Genomic DNA, 20,635 nt, shown 5'->3' with positions numbered 1-20,635 from the left:
GGGAACTGAGGCACAGAGGTGTTAAGCAATGTATCTGGGGTCACAGAGTTCATGGCCAGCGGTCACCCCAGGAGGCTGGCTCCATAGCCCCCCCAGTTACCTAAACCCTGACCTCTGTGGAGAGCACCTGGCAGCAACAAGGCTGGCTCATCAAGACCCCCACGGAGACCAGACACAACTTCCCCAGGTCCCCGAGGATGGCCAGGGGCACCACCAGATTCACATGCATGGCCTCCTGTCCTTCTCGGCTCAACCCTTTTGAACTCCCTTCAGCGTGACTTTCCTGCTTCTGCTGGTGCCAACCTCGGGGAAAAGTAGCAATGAGACAAAAGGAGGGGATGTAAGGCTGTTTTTCAGGTGATTCACTCGCTGAACAAACCCTAAAATGTTGTTAGCCATTTGGCTTTTGTGCAAAGTGTGTAACCTAAGAGGGTTTTATTGAAGGAGATTAAATTACATGGTGGCAGTCCATGACATCACGTTTCAAAATACTCCTTCACTTGGAAACCCCTCAAATACTCAATAACGGGAAGCACATTGGCTCAGCTATGGCACATCATGGCGTAGAAGGCCCAGCAAGCTTTATAACCGATGTCGTCGGTGCGGAAGGACAGGGAGGGCTTGGCGCAGCTTCCTAACTAGAGCAGGTTACAGGTGTGCTGATAAGCTGGAGTCACTGGTGCCGAGGACAGCCTGCCAGGGCCACGCAGGCCTGGGGGCACCCTGCTGACCTCAGAGGGCTCCTCAGCTATTATTTTCTGTGGATACATGAGGTGAAAAAATATTAATTTTTTACTCGTCCTCTGTGGAGGTTTTCCCTGCCATTTCTCAGTACAATTGATTTCACGTAAGCAGAGTGTTGAGTTTCTGAAGGGCAGGATATGCTTCTGTTTCATCTCGTGCCCCATTCACTAAGGTAACATGTCAGAAAATGGGTAAAGGCTGCGGACTGGCTGAAGACAGACACACTCGACATGGAATTAAAACTATGAATTCAGGCACAATGCTCTAGTAGAGTTGTTAAATGCAGGCAGCTTTAACTAGCATTAAGCTGTGTAAGATTTCTCTGCCCCTCAAAATTCTCCGCATATATCGATAACACTTTTATTAAGGTAACTTCTGTCTTCCCATCCTGAAGCTTAACAAGTGATAAAATAATCTTACCTGTCCCGGGCTCTTGCCCCTGCTCGGGTGCAGCTTCAGGCGGCTTCTCTGTGGGGTGGCCAGCATCTGGGTGGGGCAGGGTATCAGCTGGCCCCCCGTTGGTGGGGGCTCGTCCATCCCCAATGGTCAGCTTGTCCAGAGAGTCCTGGCACAAGGAAAACTACAAGTCACTGTCAGTGGCTTTCAGGGTTTCTGTGTCCTAAGACATCATACACAGAGAACTGGTTTGGGAAAGTTCAAAGAGCCCTGGACTAGGAGCCACAAGATCCAGATTCTGGGTTTAAGATCCAATAGAAATTTATGGTCTTGTCGCTCTTCCTAAACCTCAGTTTTTTCAACTTTAAGATGTGGGTGACTAGGAAAATGCAAATCAAAACCCCAATGAGATATTACCTCACACCCATTAGGATGGCTACAATCAAGAATACAGAAATAACAAGTGTTGGTGAGAATGTGAAGAAATTAGAACCTCGTGCACTGTTGGTAGGAATGTAAAATGGTGTAGCCATTTCCATACTATGGAAAACAGTATGGAGATTCCTCAAAAAAATAAAAACAGAACTACCACATGATCCAGTAATCCCACTCCTGGGTGTATACCCAAAAGAATTGAAAGCAGGGTCTCAAAGAGATGTGTTCATAGCAGTGTTATTCACAATAGCTAAAATGTGGAAGCAACCCAAGTGTCCATCGATAGATGAATGGATATGCAAAATGTGCTATATACATACAATGGAATATTATTCAGCCTTAAAAAGGAAGGAAATTCTGACACATGCTATAACGTGGATAAGCTTTGAGGACATTATGCTAAGCGACATAGACCAGTCATAAAAAAAACACAAATGTATGATTCCACTTATATGAGGTACACAGAGTAGTCAAAATCATAGAGACAGAAAATAGAACGGTGATTTCCAGGGGCTGGTGGGAGGGAGAAATGGGGAGTTGTTGTTTAATGGGTACAGAATCTCCATTTTGCAAGATAAAAAGAGTTCTGGAGATGGATGGTGGTGATGGTTACACAACCTTATAAATATACTAATATCACGGAACTGTACACTTTAATGGTTAAGATGGTAAATTTTAGGGCTTCCCTGGTGGCGCAGTGGTTGAGAGTCCGCCTGCCGATGCAGGGGACACGGGTTCGCGCCCCGGTCCAGGAAGATCCCACATGCCGCAGGGCGGCTAGGCCCATGAGCCATGGTCGCTGAGCCTGTGCGTCCGGAGCCTGTGCTCCACAACGGGAGAGGCCACAACAGTGAGAGGCCCACGTACCGCAAAAAAAAAAAAAAGATGGTAAATTTTATACTATGTGTATTTTACCACAATAAAAAAAATTAGAAAAAAGATGGGGATGATAAGACTTGCCCTAACTCACAGAGTTTTAAATAAAGGATAATTAAATGAGATAACAGCTACAACACACAGCATACAAAAGGCTATACAGACCCACAGACATGGAAAACAAACTTATGGTTACCAAAGGGGAAAGTGGGGAGGGGAGGGATAAATTAGGAGTTTGGGATTAACATATACACACTACTATATATAAAATAGATAACCAACAAGGACCTACTGTATAGCACAGGGAACTATACTCAATATTTTGTAATAACCTATAAGGGAAAAGAATCTGAAAAAAAAATAGGTATATATGGATGTATAACTGAATCACTTTACTGTACACCTGAAACTAACCCAACGTTGTAAATCAACTATACTTCAATAAAAATAAATTAATTAATTTAAAAAATAAGAAAATGAAGAAAAACCCCCACGAAAGTCTGTATAGAGGTAAGGCATTATTGTTATAACATTGCATCAAGATATCCAAGACCAGGGACTTCCCTGGCGGTCCAGTGGTAAACAATCCACCTTCCAATGCAGGGGATGCGGGTTCAATCCCTAGTCGGGAAACTAAGATCCCACATGCCCCGGGGCAACTAAGCCTGTGCGCCACTACTACTGAGCCCACGCATGCTTCAACTAGACAGCCTGCCTGCCGCAAACTCTAGAGCCCACGTGCTCTGGAGCCCATGCGCCACAACTTGAGAGAAGCCCACATGCCACAACGAAGAGCCCACATGCCACAACAAAAGATCCTGCGTGTCGCAACTAACACCCGACACAGCCAAAAAAAAAGAACAAAACCACACAGGATGCCCACTTAAATTTGAATAATACTACTAATAAAAAGATATCCAAGACCAAAATCAGCTCCTCATTTTGGGAGTTAGGGAAAGGACTAAGCTGAATAAATAAAATTAACATTTCAAAATTGCACTTTAGCCACGTGTCAATTACTTCATCTTCCTTTCTTCTATCTAATACCTACTGTAAAAAAAAAGTTTTTAAATAGACTTGCTAAAAAGTTAAATCAGATCTATTTGAAATTTACCCTCTGAGTGAAGGAGCCATACAGTGGCCCAAAGGCGGCAGCAGAGGAAAGAGGTGAAACAGATGGAGCATCTTTTAGCTACTTTTGTAAAAAAAAAAAAAAATCATTTAGTAAAATATCAATTATCTGCTGAGGGAAATCTATACAGTGTTTACGTCAGTGAATTTTCTGTTTACTAATAAGGCATAAATGTAATATAAAACCAGTAGAAGAGCCTGGAACTCGATAGAGGTAGTGATTGTGCAGCACTGAATGCAGCAGGTGCCACTGAACTGGACATTTTAGTTTTTTATTTTTTAATAAATAAATTTATTTATTTATTATTTTTGGCTGTGTTGGGTCTTTGTTGCTGCGTGCAGGCTTTCTCGAGTTGTGGCGAGCGGGGGCTACTCTTCGTTATGGTGCACGGGCTTCTCATTGCGGTGGCTTCTATTGTTGCCAAGCACAGGCTCTAGAGCACGCGGGCTTCAGGAGGTGCGGCGCGTGGGCTCAGTAGTTGTGGCTCGCGGGCTCTAGAGCGCAGGCTCAGTAGTTGTGGTGCACGGGCTTAGTTGCTCTGCAGCACGTGGGATCTTCCGGAAGCAGGGATTGAACCCGCGTCCCCTGCATTGGCAGGCGGATTCTTAACCACAGTGCCACCAGGGAAGCCCTGAGCTGGACACTTTAAAATGTTTAATTTTATGTTATGTGAATTTCATCTCAATTTTAAAAAGTATTCAACAGAAACAGTGGAAGACAATCCATTTGCCAAAAGAGAAAGTTTTGTTTTTTTTAAGCTTCTAATATTTGAGGCTAAATACCTTATGGCAATGTAGTCTATTTTCTTTTGCGTATATAAATAAAATAAAATTTGGGAACTAAAAATTTTGTGAGAAAAATTGAACTTCTTTTGTACAAAAGTTTTAAATGCTGCTCAAAGTTCTTACTGGGGATACTAATTCACAAGTACAACAGCTCTTATTTTAATAGAAATAAATTATTATGAATAAAACCCCTGATTTGGCTTCACATAGTTATTCAAAACTTGTGATACTTTTGAAAAGAAGGGGTTTACCCATTAGCTGAACATTACATTTTAAACACATGTGCTGGGACTTCCCTCGTGGCGCAGTGGTTAAGACTCTGTGCTCCCAGTGCAGGGGGACCAGGTTCGATCCCTGGGGTCAGGGAGCTAGATCCCACAATGCATGCCACAACTAAGAGTTCACAAGCCACAACTAAAGAGCCCAACTGCCACAACTAAGGAGCCTGCCTGCCGCAACTAAGACCCAGCACAACCAAATGAATGAATGAATAGATAAATAAATAAATATTTTTAAAAATGACTGAACCTATGACCAAAAAGCTTTGTTAAAAAAATAATAATAATAAAATAAAACATGTGCTAGTTAGAGGTAATAATTTTTTAGGAGGAGGAAAAGATGTGAGTTTCTACTTTTTCTACAAGGTAAAAAAAAACCAACAAAAACCCTTCTGCCTAGAATAGCTTTTATGACTTTATATTTTCTGGCTCTCTTGTATGTTTATACAAACCACTTGAACACACATCTTTATAAATAGAGGAATAAAAACTGCACTTCAGAGATACTGTGTTATCTTACAAATTAAAGGTTTGTGACAACCCTGCATCAAGCAAGTATGTTGGTGCCATTTTTCCAACAGCATTGCTCATTTCTGTCATATTTGTCTCTGTCACATTTTGGTAATTCTTACAATATTTCAATTTTCTTCATTATTATCATATTTGTTATGGTGATCTGTGATCAGTGATCTTTGATGAAACTACTGCAAAAAGATTATGACTCACCGAAGGCTCAGATGGTTAGCATTTTTTAGCAATAAAGTATTTTAAAGTTATTCCATGTACATTATTTTTAAAGACATAATGCTATTGTACAATGAACAGACTACAGTATACTGTAAACATAACCTTCATATGCACTGGGAAGCCAAAAAATTCATGTGACTTACTTTATTGCCACATTCACTTTATTGCAGTGGTCTGGAACTGAACCTGCATTATCTCCAAGGCATACCTCTATAGCCTTATAAGTCATCTCAGATTCTTTGCTCAGAATGAAATTATTTATGTTGAGGAGTCTGTAAACAATGTTTGTTTCTCTTACTCTCTCCTTGCTAAAGTGGAGGTACGTTAAAATTTTTTTTAAAAGGTACAATTTAATAATTCTGGGCCATTCTAACATACTGGTAACCAAGTAGAAACATAAATAATATTAACGTGCATTTAATGTGGTACATTATATGTTTCTAAGTGAACGCATGCCCCTTATTTCATGTGATACTCACAACAAGGGTATGAGTAGCTATAACTATACATCACCACTGTAGAAAGTCTGAAAAAATAAGGATCAATCAGAACGTTGACAGTCAGACGTAATCACCATTAACCTATATTTGATGGTCACCCCGACTCTGTGAGACGATCAGGGCAGACAGCACCATCCCTATTTTACAGTCCAGACAACTGTGGTTCAGGAAGATTCAATAACTTGCCCAAGGGACCACCAATTAGTCAGTGGAGAAGCCAGTACCAGACCCAGGGGTTTCCTTCACTGGCCTAGCACTGCCTTTCCATCATCAGCCGCAGGCCCTGTGTACAGGTAAGAGAGCGATGGTATCTTTTGGCCGAATGATCTCATGACTCAGTACCTAGGCACCTCCCCCCACCAACCTGGTGATGTAGTATTACCAGGCTCCCAAGCAGTTTGTGTATTGAAATGAATGGCTCTATTGAAAGATAATTCTCCAATCATTATCCTCTCTTTCAGACAGATTAACGTATGCTTTACAGCATGCTCCATACTCATTCATATAATACTCACTAGATCCCAAGTAACTAAGAGAAATCAGTTACCTTCTCCACAGTTCCTCCTGGCTGATAACCAGTCACAGCCACTTTGACGGAAGTGGCCTGGACTTTCACGTCCGGACCACATGGGTCATTGGCTCCATCGGTCAGGTTGGCTGTTTCTGAGCTCCTGGGCCTGGCCTCAGCCTCAGGCCTCTTGTGGTGTGGGCTGACCCTGGCCACTGGTTTGTGCCTGGACCCCAGGTTGTCATTCTTCTGCTGCAGGGAACTGGGGCTGTCCGTGCTCGCCAGACTCTGGGCGCCTGATCCGGCTTTGCACTCCAACTTGGGTGAACTCCTCGATCCTGAAAGCTCCTTCCTCCCCAGGCAGCCAGGGCTACCCTCGGGGGCCTCTGAAGGGACCAGCGGGTTGGCTGCATGTAAAAGGGTGTCCCCCACGCCTCCTGGGACACTCTCCTGTAAGTCCAGTGAGCTGCCAAGGAGAGGCACCGAGGAGGCCTTGCTGACCAGGGTTTTCTGGGGATGTTCCTCTCGGTTGATACCCGTGACCGTGGAAGAGGCCGCTGGGACGCATGTAGAGTTGTCCTCTGTCAGAGGCCTGCTGGGACCTGAGAGGGTCCCCGGGAGGGAAATGCAGTCCCCTTCGCCATCAAACTCTTCCTCATCGCTGGCGTCGTCATCGTAGCAGCCCACCCTCCTCTGGCGGAGGAGAGGGTTTCGGAGGACCTGTGGGCTCCCGGGAAGACTGGCTTGCCTGGCAATTGTCACCTGCTTGTGGAAGAGCCCAGAGGCCCGCTGACTTCCTAGAGTCACAAGGCTGTTGGCCCTGGCTTTTCCTGGTTCCTTGTGAGCTGGCGGGGTTGGGGAAAGAAAAGTTGAATGAAACATCTTCCCATCTGGCGTGGTCTTTTAATCTGACCCCCCACATTACACATGAGCATTTCCACGTTCACAAATGCCAGATACACACCTTCTGGCTACTGGACACCAGGGTGAAATGATACGGTTTCTCAGGATCTACACAGAGAGAGCTGGCTTCCCTCTCTCCTTTTCCTACTGGTCTCCCTTTTTGTTATTTTACTTTTAAAAAATATCTTAACCTCTGGATTGTTTCACTTAAACGTGTGCTGCCTAGAGACAGAAATGTATTAACTTGTCAACACCCGTGATGTCTAACACATTACTGGGTTCGACCTAAATGCTGCTGCTGAATATTCCTCTGTGGGAGGATGCCCGGGGACCAACGGGTCCTGCACACCTGGGCCGTCTTATCACCTGAGGTCCTTCCTTCCTCTGCAAAAGTTGGGGGTGGGGCTTGATTAATGGGCACAGTGAAGCCTGAGATTACACATGATTTACAAACTCCAGCCTGGGAAGGGAAGGAGAGCGTGGGCTGCTCTGCAAACTTTTCGCTTCTCGTTAAATGTAGTGAAAGATTACACGTGCTTCCGCCTTGAAACTTTTCTATCAGAGACCAGAGGAAGCACATCAACTGTTCCAAATGAGCTAGACGGGTTCTCATCTGCCTCGCCTGAGACCAGGGATTTTCTTATGCAAACATGAGAAATGAGCAAAAAGGAAACCACACTGGCAGAAATGAGAAGTCAGTATGGTTCACATCAGATCATTATTTCAGATTATACTGAGAAAATAATCAATGAGGTTTTTTTCTAAAAATCCCTATTTGATAATGTCTAAGTTCTGAATCTTTCACTCACTGCCCTCTTCAAAAGAATTAAGTTAGGGCCTAGCGAGGGAAGGAGTTTGGCTAGGATTGCCCTAAAACATAAGGCCATCAGGTTGCCAGCCACGATTTGATGCCATAAATTCCAAGACTACACCGTGTAAATACCATCCAAAGGGGGGCGGTTCAGCATCCTTCAACACTGGGGGTACAGAACGTCAGCCCAGCCCATTTACCACAGAAGTGGGGGGGCCAGTCACTAAGAGTGGGCTGCATTTTCCGAGAGAAAACTCTGAATTCAGCCAGGGTAGAAAGGTGGCTTCTACTCAACCAGAGGTGTGATTTCCAGCTCTCTTTTCGTATCCCAGCACCGTGACATAGAAACCAACACATCGTGGAATCGGCAAAGTCATGGCTTACGAGAGGCGCCAGGCAGCTCCGTGGAGCTGCTGCAGCCACTTCCAGGGGGATCCTCATCCTCAGAGCCGGCCCCCACGAAGTCAGACAGCGGGCCTGGGACATCGTGAGCAAAGTACTGGGAGAGTTCAGATTCAGAGATCAGGGAGTCCTGTTGAAGAAGGCAGTGCGGAATGAGGAATTTGCACCAGAAGCAGATTATTTTAAACAGTAGTTGCATCCTGTCTTCCCGAAAACACTTTGTTCTAATCTGCAGTCACTCAAAACAGCTCTGATGGTAAACACCTACTTCCATTTACTTTAGGACGGCTAAATTAAACAATGCATTAAAAGGCAATGGCTGCCAGACAATGTTTTTAAGAAATATTTTTTTGGCTGTGATCAGAAAAGCCACAGCAGCAAAACATCAACCATCCCAGGAAAAACACTGGAGGAAGAGGCAATAAGTAGAATGGAATTCCAAGCCACCGGTTTAGCCTATTGATGAAACAACAAAATAGGAGAGTTTGACTCCTGTTCTCTGATCCACTGGGACTTGGGAACGGCCACCTGAGAAAGATTCCACACTCTCCTTAAAGTTGCAGGTACCCTCCCGCAAACTGACCAGGGTCCCCTTTTATTATGAAGCAGCTATTTTTCAAAGTGTAGCTTAGTTCTTCTATTTTGTTGTTCTGTTCTTTTCCTGGATGAATATTTAATAAAAGAAACACACATTTGTATACTTGTTCTCTAATGAATATTGTTGCCATTTCCTGCGTAAAGTGGCCAAAATGACTCATGGACAGAAATATGGGCTGGGATCTGTAGTTTGACTTATGGGCTTCAGGAATTGGTTCGTGGGCCAGCTGAGCGAGGCAGCGGTGTGTCTTGACTCACCTTTTTTGCAAGAGAAGGACTCTTCAAGGGGGTACCTGTTGGGGGAGAAATTCACCATATTGTCACTGAAGCTCAAATCCTTGCAAACAGGCTCACCTCCTTAACTGGAGAAGAAGGAGCCAAGCATATTAAAGAAAACCTCCTTCGCTTGACTGGCACAGAGGGGCCACGAGCGTGGGTATGGACGTGCATGCAGTCTACCTAGGTACCTGATCCCCATCCTGTCCCACCTCCCAAGATTCTGCTCATTCTTCAAGCCCTCAGACGCTGCTAACTCCATGATGATCCTAGTTGGAAGAAACTTCTTCTGAATTTCAAAAATGTTTTATACTACCCATATACCAATTTCCATATATATACCAATTTCCATATGCACAATATAATTTAATTACAAGTGGATGCATCTCATCTCCTTCCTCGACTATTTACCTATCAGTGATCTGGCCCTGCAGGGCTTAGCACTAGGATCTAGGAGGTGTTCAGTGATATTTGATAAATGGATTGAAGGATGAATGAACAAAGGAACACCACCCAAAAAACTCATGGAAGAATGAGGGAGAGGGCTGAATATCTATTTTAGTTTTTAGATGAAGGACAAAAAGACTCAGCATTGAGACTTTAAATTATATTCCATGAGCAAAAAGATCTTGGGCTTGAGGATCATGGCTTAATAAAATGTTTTATAACTGACTTAGTAGATATGTCGGGATTATGAGAGGACAGCCTTCAGGCAGGTCAGGAGAATGAGTCAGCTGAATAAAGAGCCCATTATGGCTATGCCTACTTTCAATATATTAATTACGGATGTAAATAATTAGGGTATCTCATGGCTGCCAAAACACTGTATGCCTTCCTTTGCCTCTGACAACCAGTAACTCATGCCTCAGTTTCCTCCCCACATCAATCTTAATATCAGTAGTGTCTTGAGTTCAGACATGTCTGCAGGGCCCCTTTAGGTATCCACTCTACAGGAAACATTACTTTTCAAACTTGATGCAAAGTTTCATGTTTTAAATTCATATAAAATTCTTACTACCTCAATCCTTTCTCTGGTTGAACTTTCCACCCAAGAAGAGGGAAATCATGATTTTTTGCAGCCTCTGTTACCCTTGAGTTGCCACTTTTAATTCATATACAGAAAGCCCAGGTTTCTGGATGGACTGTACCCTGCGTCTACCAGAACAGCTGGTATTTTGGTAGCACTTCATTTCCACCTCGAACACTTCCAATGAATGGGACATAAACACCTGAAATGCTGCTAACTTAGTTTTGCAAATTACCTTAAAGCAGTGTAAGGAGCATGCGTGAGTGGAACTTTAATACAGCATCTTAAAGAACTGCAGAAATCAAAAGCAGCAGCAGCAGCAAAGGGAAAGCATGGACTCTCTTTGACAGCGACTTGTGCCAAATGTGATAATTACCAAGACGCCAATAATACTGGGCAGGGGAGTGCCCCTGGGGGGAACTCACGGAGAAACTCTGCTGAAAGTTGAATGAAGACGTGCAATTACAGTACCTAAGCCAGGAGAGGGACTGGCCTCTTTGCTCTCCTGGTAAGTGCTGCGAGCTATGACTTCATCCATTTCCTGCTCGGAAACCTGATTGTCAGCAGAAAGCACAAATTAGATGATTTTATGTATTTAGTTGTCCCCAATAAAAGTAGCTAGGACCGGAGTCAGAGGCTGGAGTGCAGAGAAAGAGGAAAACTGCAGGGCCGAAGACTAGGACCACCCCTTGAAGTAATAAATCAGGGCATGTAAGGTAGTATGGCTGGGTTAAGGATTGCTTCAAACAATGTGTTCAAAACAAGAACTTCAAAGGGTTCCCAAGTTCAAGAAGCAAAGCATTCAGCTCTAGGTACCAACAACATGGCTGACATGTGCCTCTCTCTAGAACACTCACTTCTAATTCTTTTTTCCTAGCCTTTATTTAAACAATTTCAAACTTAGGTGAAACTTTCAAGAGTAGCACAAGAACAGTATACGCTTCACCTAGACTCACTATTTTTTAACATTCTGCCACATTTATACTCATGCTCCTTCGTTACACACACACACCTATAACTTTTTACTAAACCATTTGGGAGTTAGTTACGGACATCGTGACCCTTCACCTGTAAATAATTTAGCAAGTGTCTCCTAAAAACAAGGACCTTCTCTTAAATAACCCTGGTACTATTATCATGCTCAGGAAATTTAATGTTGATACAAATGACCGTCTCATATACATTTCACATTCCTAATACTATCCTTCAGAAATGCTCAGAGACACTCAGAGTGTGTCTCTAGGCTGGAAATAATTCACTGAAAGTTTGACGCCAGGCTGGGACGAGATAAGGATTTTCCTCGAGAATGCAAATCAGCGCTCCGCTTCTTTAATCAACGTCTCGCGAGGGGAAAAATGTCAACTGAGTTAAACAGCGTGCACAGTGATGTGACCGATTTACATTCTGGTGCAAACTCCTTATCTGTGCTGGACCTTTAGTGGCCTGTCACCCATCAACTTCCTTGCCTAGCAATGCTTTAGAGAAAAAAATGTTTTTCGTGGTGGTGGGAGGGCGCAGTGGGGCTAGGGCGGCAGTGAGGCAACCCAGGGTCCTGGTCTCACGTCTGTTTAGCAACCTTTAACCCCAAACAGTTCTGAGCCTTTGTCTTTCCTGGTGTTGACAATGTGAAAGAAACCAGGCCAATTCAAACCCTCGCTTAGCAGTTGTCTGATAGTTTCTTCCTGCTTAGATTTACATTATGCATTTGGGGGCAGAAAAACTACCCAACTACAAAAACTTTTCCCTTCTCAGTGCATCACAGAGGCACTCAGGGTCAGTGTGCTTCATGACTGGGGATAACTTTGACCGCTTGTTTAGGGTGAGTTCACCAGATCTCTCCACAGGATTTGTTGCTGCTGTTGTCGTCATTAATGGGTAATCTGGCAGGAGACAATGTGAAACTCCATCTGTATCGGGCTTCCCAATATATTTCCACTCAATGCTTTTAGCATCATTGATTATTCTTGCTGAATCAATAATTGCGATGAAGTTTGCAAAACCGTGATTTGATAACTATCTTTTCCTTCTGTATTTATTGGTATCATGGTAAACTCATGGATTTCCCCACCCCCCATCAGTTGTTATCCATAACTGTAATTATTCGTAGGAAGATTTTTAAAAAGCCTGATACATGCTGAACTATGAGATATTTTTAAAAACTATGCAGGGCTTCCCTGGTGGTTCAGTGGTTGAGAGTCCGCCTGCCGATGCAGGGGACACGGGTTCGTGCCCCGGTCTGGGAAGATCCCACGTGCCGCGGAGCGGCTGGGCCCGTGACCCATGGCCGCTGAGCCTGCGCATCCGGAGCCTGTGCTCCGCAACGGGAGAGGCCACAGCAGTGAGAGGCCCGCGTACCGCAAAAAAAAAAAAAAAACCAAACAGACAAAAAAGACAACTATGCAACTTGTATAGTTTCCTTTTTAAAGAATATTTTAAATGTAGAATGGTCATTTTGTGTACTAAAATAACATTTAGCATAAATAATACTTGGATAAGCTTGCAATCTGCCTTAAGAAGTAAGTAAATATTTCTGCACAGGATTCAGCGTGACACTTTAACCTAACAGATAAATCATGATCACATCATAGCTTTTGTGTAACACTCTCCAGTAGTCGTCACAGGAAATAAATATGTACACACACATGCACACAGGCCTATCTCCCCACCCCCGACACACCTTCATGAAGCAAAGAGTAATTTTGTATAACTGAGCCCTTCAACAGTGGTTGCAAATTTTTCTTGATATTAGACTTTCAATATTCACAATTATTTTTCTGAGTGGGAGAAACATGGCTGGGGTTTGAAACAAGTGAAAGATTTCCTGGATAACTCTAATCATGCTAAAAGCCGCAGGACCAATTAATAATGAGCCTCTGTTACTTTCTTCTACTTCACGTAAGCTAGAAGCTGCCACCCGAGCAGGTCTAGATCTTAGCTTGTCTAGACCTGGAGGGTTTGAATATCCCAATCGGGCAGCCACTGCTCCAGTCATTATGAGAAACAGAAGAAAAGAAAATCCTTGTGGTATTTCTCTTGGAACAACATGAAAACTGAGGAAGCACATACATTTAGTATCAAAATGTACTATTGGCATAAAATGTTGGGATAAGTGGTACAAAAATACATTCAACGTAAAATGGAATCTTGACCAAAAGGAAAATATAGTATGAGGTTACAACTAAGAACACCATGTTTACCTAGGAGGAAACATGAAATCCAGTCAAACAAATACTGAAATTTGGTTTCACTGGACACATCTCCAGCACCATCCTGACGACCATATTACCGCGGCTAGAAACATGAGTCAATCCATGTGTTCCACGGGATCACAGACCACCAATCCACCAGGATTGTTATGCTTTGCACTGGAATGTCATTTTGATGTTTGACTGTACTGGCGAATTAGGCAGATGCTTTGGGCTGAGATTAGGCAGACCTCCGAACAAATCATGACCTGTGTTAGGTTGGAATGGATTTTGAAGTCAGACATGCCTGGAAGCCAACGACTGCAGACCACGGAGAACTTAATTTTCTATGTTGCTGAGGGATGTGCTGGGTCAGCCACAGCTTGTTGGGCTGCTTCCTAAGGTGAAAGGAGTGGCCACGTGGGTAGTGGAATCCAAGGGGGGACCCCGGAGGGAGGAGCTGAGACTATGAGGCAAAGTGGTGTTAAAAGTGACCCAGAGGGGGCTTCCCTCGTGGCGCAGTGGTTGAGAGTCCGCCTGCCGATGCAGGGGACACGGGTTCGTGCCCCTGTCCGGGAAGATCCCACATGCCGCGGAGCGGCTGGGCCCGTGAGCCATGGCCGCTGAGCCTGCGCGTCCGGAGCCTGTGCTCCGCAACGGGAGAGGCCACAACAGTGAGAGGCCCGTATACCAAAAAAAAAAAAAAAAAGTGACCCAGAGAGACTCACGGGGACAAAGTAGAACAGATTCTAAGGGAAAGTCAGGACTATAGAACAGAAAGGAGAAAAATGGGGAGTGCCAAGTAGAAAAAATGGAAAAAGGTGGAGGAAGCAGGACTTGATTTTCTATTAATGATACTTATTCAAGCAGTTTTTAATGTAAGACATTTTAAAGAATGCTCGTCGACAAGAGAAAACGATCTGGGGGAAAGAAAGTAGTGGGGTTGAGTTTGAATCAGTCTGATGGCAATCGTTGTTCAAGCACTGTGGTTGACATCACCTTCCCAAATCAAGGCCTGGAGTCATAGCTGGATAGCGCTTATTTGTACAGGGGAAACTGGACAACAAATGAACACCACCGAGACAGTGAAAATGACCCCATAAAGTTAACGCACTAAAGAAATCTCCGATGTGGCCCATGGGAGGACCTAGCAGGTCTCCTGGCACAGACGTCTTACTCTTAAAATGGCATAAGAGTCCATCCAGTACAGCAGCCTGGGACCATATTTAGGATGTAATCAAATAATACTACAAATAATACAAAAGGGGTGGCCACATGATGGGCATGGGAAAAGCTAATGTTCTTAATAAGCATTTTGAGTTGTTGAAAGGTCAAATTTTGTAAAATACAACCTGATTACCATGTTAGAGACAGGCTACTTTTAAAAGATTTTTACCTGGAGTGCTCAAAAACACCGAAAATGAGTGCTCGAAGTGGGTTGAGTTGAACTTGCTAAAGTGTCCTGTGGTTAGCTTAAAAAATTAAAAGCAATCGCATAAGTAGAAGAGATACAACCAAGTCAATAGCAGAGGCCAATGATACGGGGGCTATGATTATCTGCAAGTTAGTATGGGCCAACTATGTGATATGGATGCTGAAAGAAAATCAGTGGGTTCTTAAGCCTTGATTACACCGGAGTATTTTGCTCAGGTCAAGGATGGCCTGGACAGATCACCTAGTTTACTGCTCTCAGATTTTCTGGATGCAGAAACCCGAAGAGGTTCAGCATCTCACCAGAAATTGAACAATCAGCTGGGGGTTACTCAGAACCCAGCACTCCTACCTTCCACAGATTTTAAATTCACCAATCATATTGTCAACATTTTCTAATAAACTTTTCTGCGTGTGGAGACGAAGAAGTCCAGATCAGTGATTCACTTCCCATGTGTCTCAGTTACCTTGGTCACTGTGTGGCCACAGGCTGATTCCCATCCCCAGCTGGGTGAACTGTCTCATCAAAGAGTAGATGTGTGTCATTGCTACTGGACAAATAGCTGTCTTCCCATACCCAGGAGAGTATGAAATACTTCACCTTTGGATTAGGGTGCCGGCCGACGACCAGGCGAACGGGTCCTGGGGGGCATTTGCTCAAGATGGCGTGGACTTTGCTCAAAGCAGCATGGCGGACGTTGACGGAGTTCACTTCCAGGATTTGATCTCCGCGGCTAGGGAGGCAACATGATCAGCTCTCTGCGGTAACATTAGCTTTTTACAAGATTTCCTTCTGGGAGAGGTTTATAATATGAAATCTTTTCTGAATACTTTAATAAAGCAAATGACATCCTTTCATCTTTGCAGACGTAGAAAAAAGCAACACAGTCATAAACACATTAGGTTTTAAACTGACAAAGGCCATTATGCATATCTATCTGCATTTTCAGAAGTAGTAAAGTTAAATAAAGTTGATAATAATAATGAAGGCTACCATTTCTTGAACACATAGTATATGCCAGGCACTATACAGAGAGATTTACATAACAATGCTTTGAATAGGTATTATTATTCCCATTACATAGATAAAGCCACAGGCTCAGAGAGGTTACCCAGATGTCACACACTGTTGATCTCAGGTCTGTCTACCTTTTGATCATCCAGTGACAGTCCCTCGACCACCATCAGTTGCTTTTTCCCTACCATCTTGAAATGATTATTGTAATATAATTTAAGACGGAAATATCTGAAGCTCAAAGGTTACCCAAGAATTTGTAAAAACGTTTCAAATTTGAACAAATGAGAAATTGGGGACAAGATGCCCATTTTGACTTGAAATTATAGGGAGAGAACTCAGTACGAGAGAACAAAGACTCTTTATGTGGGGTTTGAAGAATGTTCATTTGGCAGGCTCCAGACATATGGAACCATTCAAGAAAGAAACATCATCTTGGGATGTCATTAAAGGATTTTTTTTCCTTGGGTTCTAAAAGTATATTTTCTTTAATGTACTTTGGATGATTTGCTAAATTTTTTTCGGTATGGAAATTCACTCTGATGATTAACTAAAAACATAATATAATCTATTAACAGCACCCCAAAATGGCAACCTCAAGGAATGTCATTTTGACAATGCCTCAACTGCTCAAGGACTTAGAAACTTCGAGGCGAGAAAGATGATACTGCCTGCTCAGAGTGCTTTGTGCAATACGTGTACATTCTTGTGAAGTTTAGGTGGGCACAGACCCACTGCAATTACTATATAATAGAATACCTAAACCTCTCTTGTATAAACAGAATACCCAATCTACAACTCAACTAGCCGAACTGAGAAATCAGACACATGGTGATTTCAGACAGTAAGCATCTAGACTTCACCTCTTAAAAAGGAATAAAACAACAGGAAAGGTTCAGGAGATTGTACTTAATAATAAAGGCCTCCTGTTCAAGGGCATGATTTCAGGACTCTCTTGTATCCAGTGATTCTGAACCATTTTGAGAAGTTCCCAGTATCTCATATGAATTTTACATAAATGAATATAAAAGTGAAAGAAAATATTTGGATAATCATAGATATCTATATAGAGTTGTATTGTGTCAGGTTTCTGAGACTGAACTTCTGAGTCCAAATAGAATAAAATTGGTAGGGAAAGCCAAGACCTGGAGGTCTTGAATTCAACCAAATTTCATTTATATTATCTTTTCATCTTTGGAGATGTTTTTGATTGTAATCCTGGCTATATGACTGCAAATAATACAAACATTTAGAATCCCACAGGGGAATGTAATAGGGCAGGTATCTTACGTATGTATGTATTCGCATATTCACAAACACACCAGAACTCTAAACTTTCACGTTTACAACCAACCTCAGATTGCTCTCCATCTTGGCCACTGATCCAGGGGCAAGGCTGTGAATGTAGATGCCCGGAGGGCTGTTTTCTAGGGCCAGGCAGCAGGCACCAATGCCTAATCCAACTCTGGGCTCTGTGGGAGACATCATTGAAAGAAAACAAAATTAAAAACAACAACAACAACAAAAACTGAAAAGCAGTATTAAGTGATTTGAAACGGCATTAATGTATATGTTGACCAATACCCATTTATTTTTGGACCAGACTCAGAATACAAATTTTGCTTTTCCTTGTCAATAGGGCCATATTCTGTTAATGAGTCCATGGCAGAACCAGGGGCTAACTATGGACTGTGAATTACTCAAGCCATGATCCATCCTCTTCTTAGTCTAAAGAGCCTCCTCGAAGCTGTTTTTGGAAATAGGCAGAGTCCAAGTAATATTTTCTATTCTGGATACACAACTTTAGGTTTTCTTTCGCCTCTCTTTTTAGCAACTAATCTCTTGGTTATTTAATTGCTCACCATATTTCTATAGCTGGTGGGGAGGAAAAGGAGATAAAGATTAAAAGTGGTAACATTTCGTGTCACCCAGGACTTTCAGTTACTGGTGTTCACTGTATTCTTGACTATATTCTTCATTCTTTAAAATGTTTTAGGGGCTTCCCTGGTGGCGCAGTGGTTGAGAGTCTGCCTGCCGATGCAGGGGACACGGGTTTGTCCCCAGTCCGGGAAGATCCCACACGCCGCGGAGCGACTGGGCCCGTGACCCATGGCCGCTGAGCCTGCGCGTCCGGAGCCTGTGCTCCGCAACGGGGGAGGCCACAGCAGTGAGAGGCACACGTACAGCAAAAAAAAGAAAAAAAAATGTTTTATTAGCCCTAGAATTAACCTAGTCAGTGATGTTTTTCACATGAGTCTCTGACACACCATGATTCATCTGGAGAGAGCTTAAAAAATTGTGCTACTGGTAACTTCCCTTCACTTTAGTAAAATGACTAAAATCTCTACTTTTGATCCCACTGCCCATTTAGAGAATAACATATGTTGTTGGTAGCAGAGTGTTTCAAAGGAGTCATTCATAGAAAAAAATATAAAAAATTAACCTAAGAACAGATTACAAATCATTATTTGAGAGAATGTAACAAAAGTGAGGAAGAGCTGGTATCACCTTTGTTGAGGGTTACTTCCATGACAATTCTGTCCTTTGGCCCCGGGGCCTTTCGTCCCAGGGACGAAGAACTGCCTTCATCGGCACCCACCGCTGAGGTTCCCCCACTGGTGTTGAAGTTTGGGGAGCTGGATCTGCTCATGTGTGTGGGTGTGGAGCAGGGTGTGAGGCTCGGGCTCAGTAACTTGGTGCGTACTGTTAAGACAAATAATCCACTCCGGATTTGCTGAAAAAACAAGAAGAAAGAAGGGCTAAAACATTCAGGCTGTTCTTTTATCAAAGGGTGAAAAAAAAAAAAATCACCAAACCCAAACCAGAAGGAAATAAAGAGAACCAAAGAAGAAGACAAAGGCGGTTAATAAGAATGTCGTTACCTTAAAGGTATGAATGGCTTCTTGAAATGTCAGGCCCTTGATTGGTATTCCATTTACATCTAGGATTTCATCCCCTAGTGACAAGTTTGAGAATGACATTAACGTCAAGTTTTTGTTTACTGGAATCTGCTTGGTCAGTACTAGAATAAGATACCATATGGTCCCTGATTTACAACTCTATAAGATGAATTTTATTGTTCCAATCTATTTTCATTAGCTTAGCTCCAAGGAATGTCACAAAATGGGACAATAAATGACAATGCATATTCTTTTGCAGTAATTCTATATTTCCATCTTTAACTAAAACGACTGTGGGAAGCATTAAGATCTTATTCTTTAGTCACTGCCAAGTCTGATAATAGATGTTCTACATTTAGAGATCAAACTACAAAAACTGAATTCCTAGTCTTTTCTTATAGTTTTTGTTTTACAACTTAAACCCACTGGCTGTGAAGCACAAACACACATAACACATGAGAAGGCTTGCCTATATTTGCAGAAAGACATGGCGTGTGAAAAATGGTTTAAATGATAGAGACAAAAAAACTTGTGAGATATTATTTAGGAGCGTCAGCCCCACGTCTACATTCAGCCCCATAGTCTAGATGCCTGGTCTTACTGATGGTGTTCAAGGTTCTCAGTCATTAAGCTGGCTCAGTCATTACGCTTCTATCTAAGAGATTACTGTAGACTAATATCAAGTTGCTTTCTCTCTCTCTCTCACTCTCTTTCTCTCTTCTCCCTCAAACTATCTTGGACTCATCTTCAACTCCAAGAAGGCTCAGGTCATTTTTCAAGTTGTTGATAGTGTCTGCTGGGAACATAAAAGAACTTGGACATCCTGTTGACTTAACAGAGCTAGTTTCCGGTTTTGTACTCTTGTGACATGGTCTGTTTTGGGGAATAGCAGTTCATCAAAAACACTGCAAAGATGTGCAAGAGAGAAGAATAGATGAACCTTGCACAGCAGTATGGTACAGAAGAGGAACTCCCTTTACTTAACAAAGTACAAAGCAGCCTAAGAACACACATCTTCTCTTCTCATGAACAGCCAATCCCAGGAGCACGTGGGGTATTCCATTAAAGGAATCCTGTACATGAGTTTAAAAAGGTAGCAGTACTCCACCCATTTGTTATGTGCCTTCTCTTTAATGCAATTACAGAAGTTGTAAAATAAGTGAAATAATCTGTTTAAAAATCACCTGGTATAACCGATTACTCAACTAGGCGAGGTTTTTGGTTTGTTTCCACCTGGGAAAAGGGTAGAAACATTAACATAATGGCTCATGCTCTTAAAAATCTTTGCAAGATTACTTAAAAGACAGATCATCCAACAGGTTGAAAATCCATTCTGATGACTTCTATTTATTGCAAGTGAATACATATGAAAATACAGTATTTAGGAGAAGTAAGTGCTGTTAACCTCTCCTATCGATTTTTTTTCCCTCCACTTTGTTCCATTCTACTGGCATTGCAGGATGAATTTCAATCAAGTGAACACATGGCACATGCATTATAAAAATGCTTGGCTAAAATTTTACATTGTTGTGAAACTAGACACAAACACCACCTGGGACTTAACCCTTCCTCTGAGACAGAAATAAATATTCTGCCATCAAAATATTAAGCCTGGGCTTCCCTGGTGGCGCAGTGGTTAAGAATCCGCCTGCCAATGCAGGGGACATGGGTTCGATCCCTGGTCCGG

At 42.8% G+C, this 20,635-nt stretch overlaps 2 protein-coding genes across 2 annotated transcripts in view; one reads left to right on the top strand and one right to left on the bottom strand.

Annotated features, from left to right (window-relative positions):
* PDZD2 (PDZ domain containing 2) overlaps window positions 1-20,635 on the bottom strand; it is a gene marked incomplete at its 5' end in the record, with an annotated part of 246,289 nt that overhangs the window by 22,508 nt on the left and 203,146 nt on the right. Inside the window, 9 exons of the mRNA XM_081233372.1 lie at window positions 1,165-1,309; window positions 6,441-7,246; window positions 8,500-8,647; window positions 9,373-9,407; window positions 10,889-10,970; window positions 15,635-15,767; window positions 17,403-17,520; window positions 18,557-18,782; window positions 18,931-19,004. Of these exons, the coding sequence (XP_081089498.1) occupies window positions 1,165-1,309; window positions 6,441-7,246; window positions 8,500-8,647; window positions 9,373-9,407; window positions 10,889-10,970; window positions 15,635-15,767; window positions 17,403-17,520; window positions 18,557-18,782; window positions 18,931-19,004 (1,767 nt within the window). The remainder of the gene's footprint in view (window positions 1-1,164; window positions 1,310-6,440; window positions 7,247-8,499; window positions 8,648-9,372; window positions 9,408-10,888; window positions 10,971-15,634; window positions 15,768-17,402; window positions 17,521-18,556; window positions 18,783-18,930; window positions 19,005-20,635) is intronic.
* GOLPH3 (golgi phosphoprotein 3) overlaps window positions 1-20,635 on the top strand; it is a 274,985-nt gene that overhangs the window by 87,337 nt on the left and 167,013 nt on the right. The window lies entirely within an intron of this gene.

The sequence above is a fragment of the Mesoplodon bidens genome (genome assembly GCF_964165515.1).
Source record: "Mesoplodon bidens genome assembly, chromosome: 4".
Taxonomy (NCBI): Eukaryota; Metazoa; Chordata; class Mammalia; order Artiodactyla; family Ziphiidae; genus Mesoplodon; species Mesoplodon bidens.
This window is presented reverse-complemented; position numbering and strand designations above follow the sequence as displayed.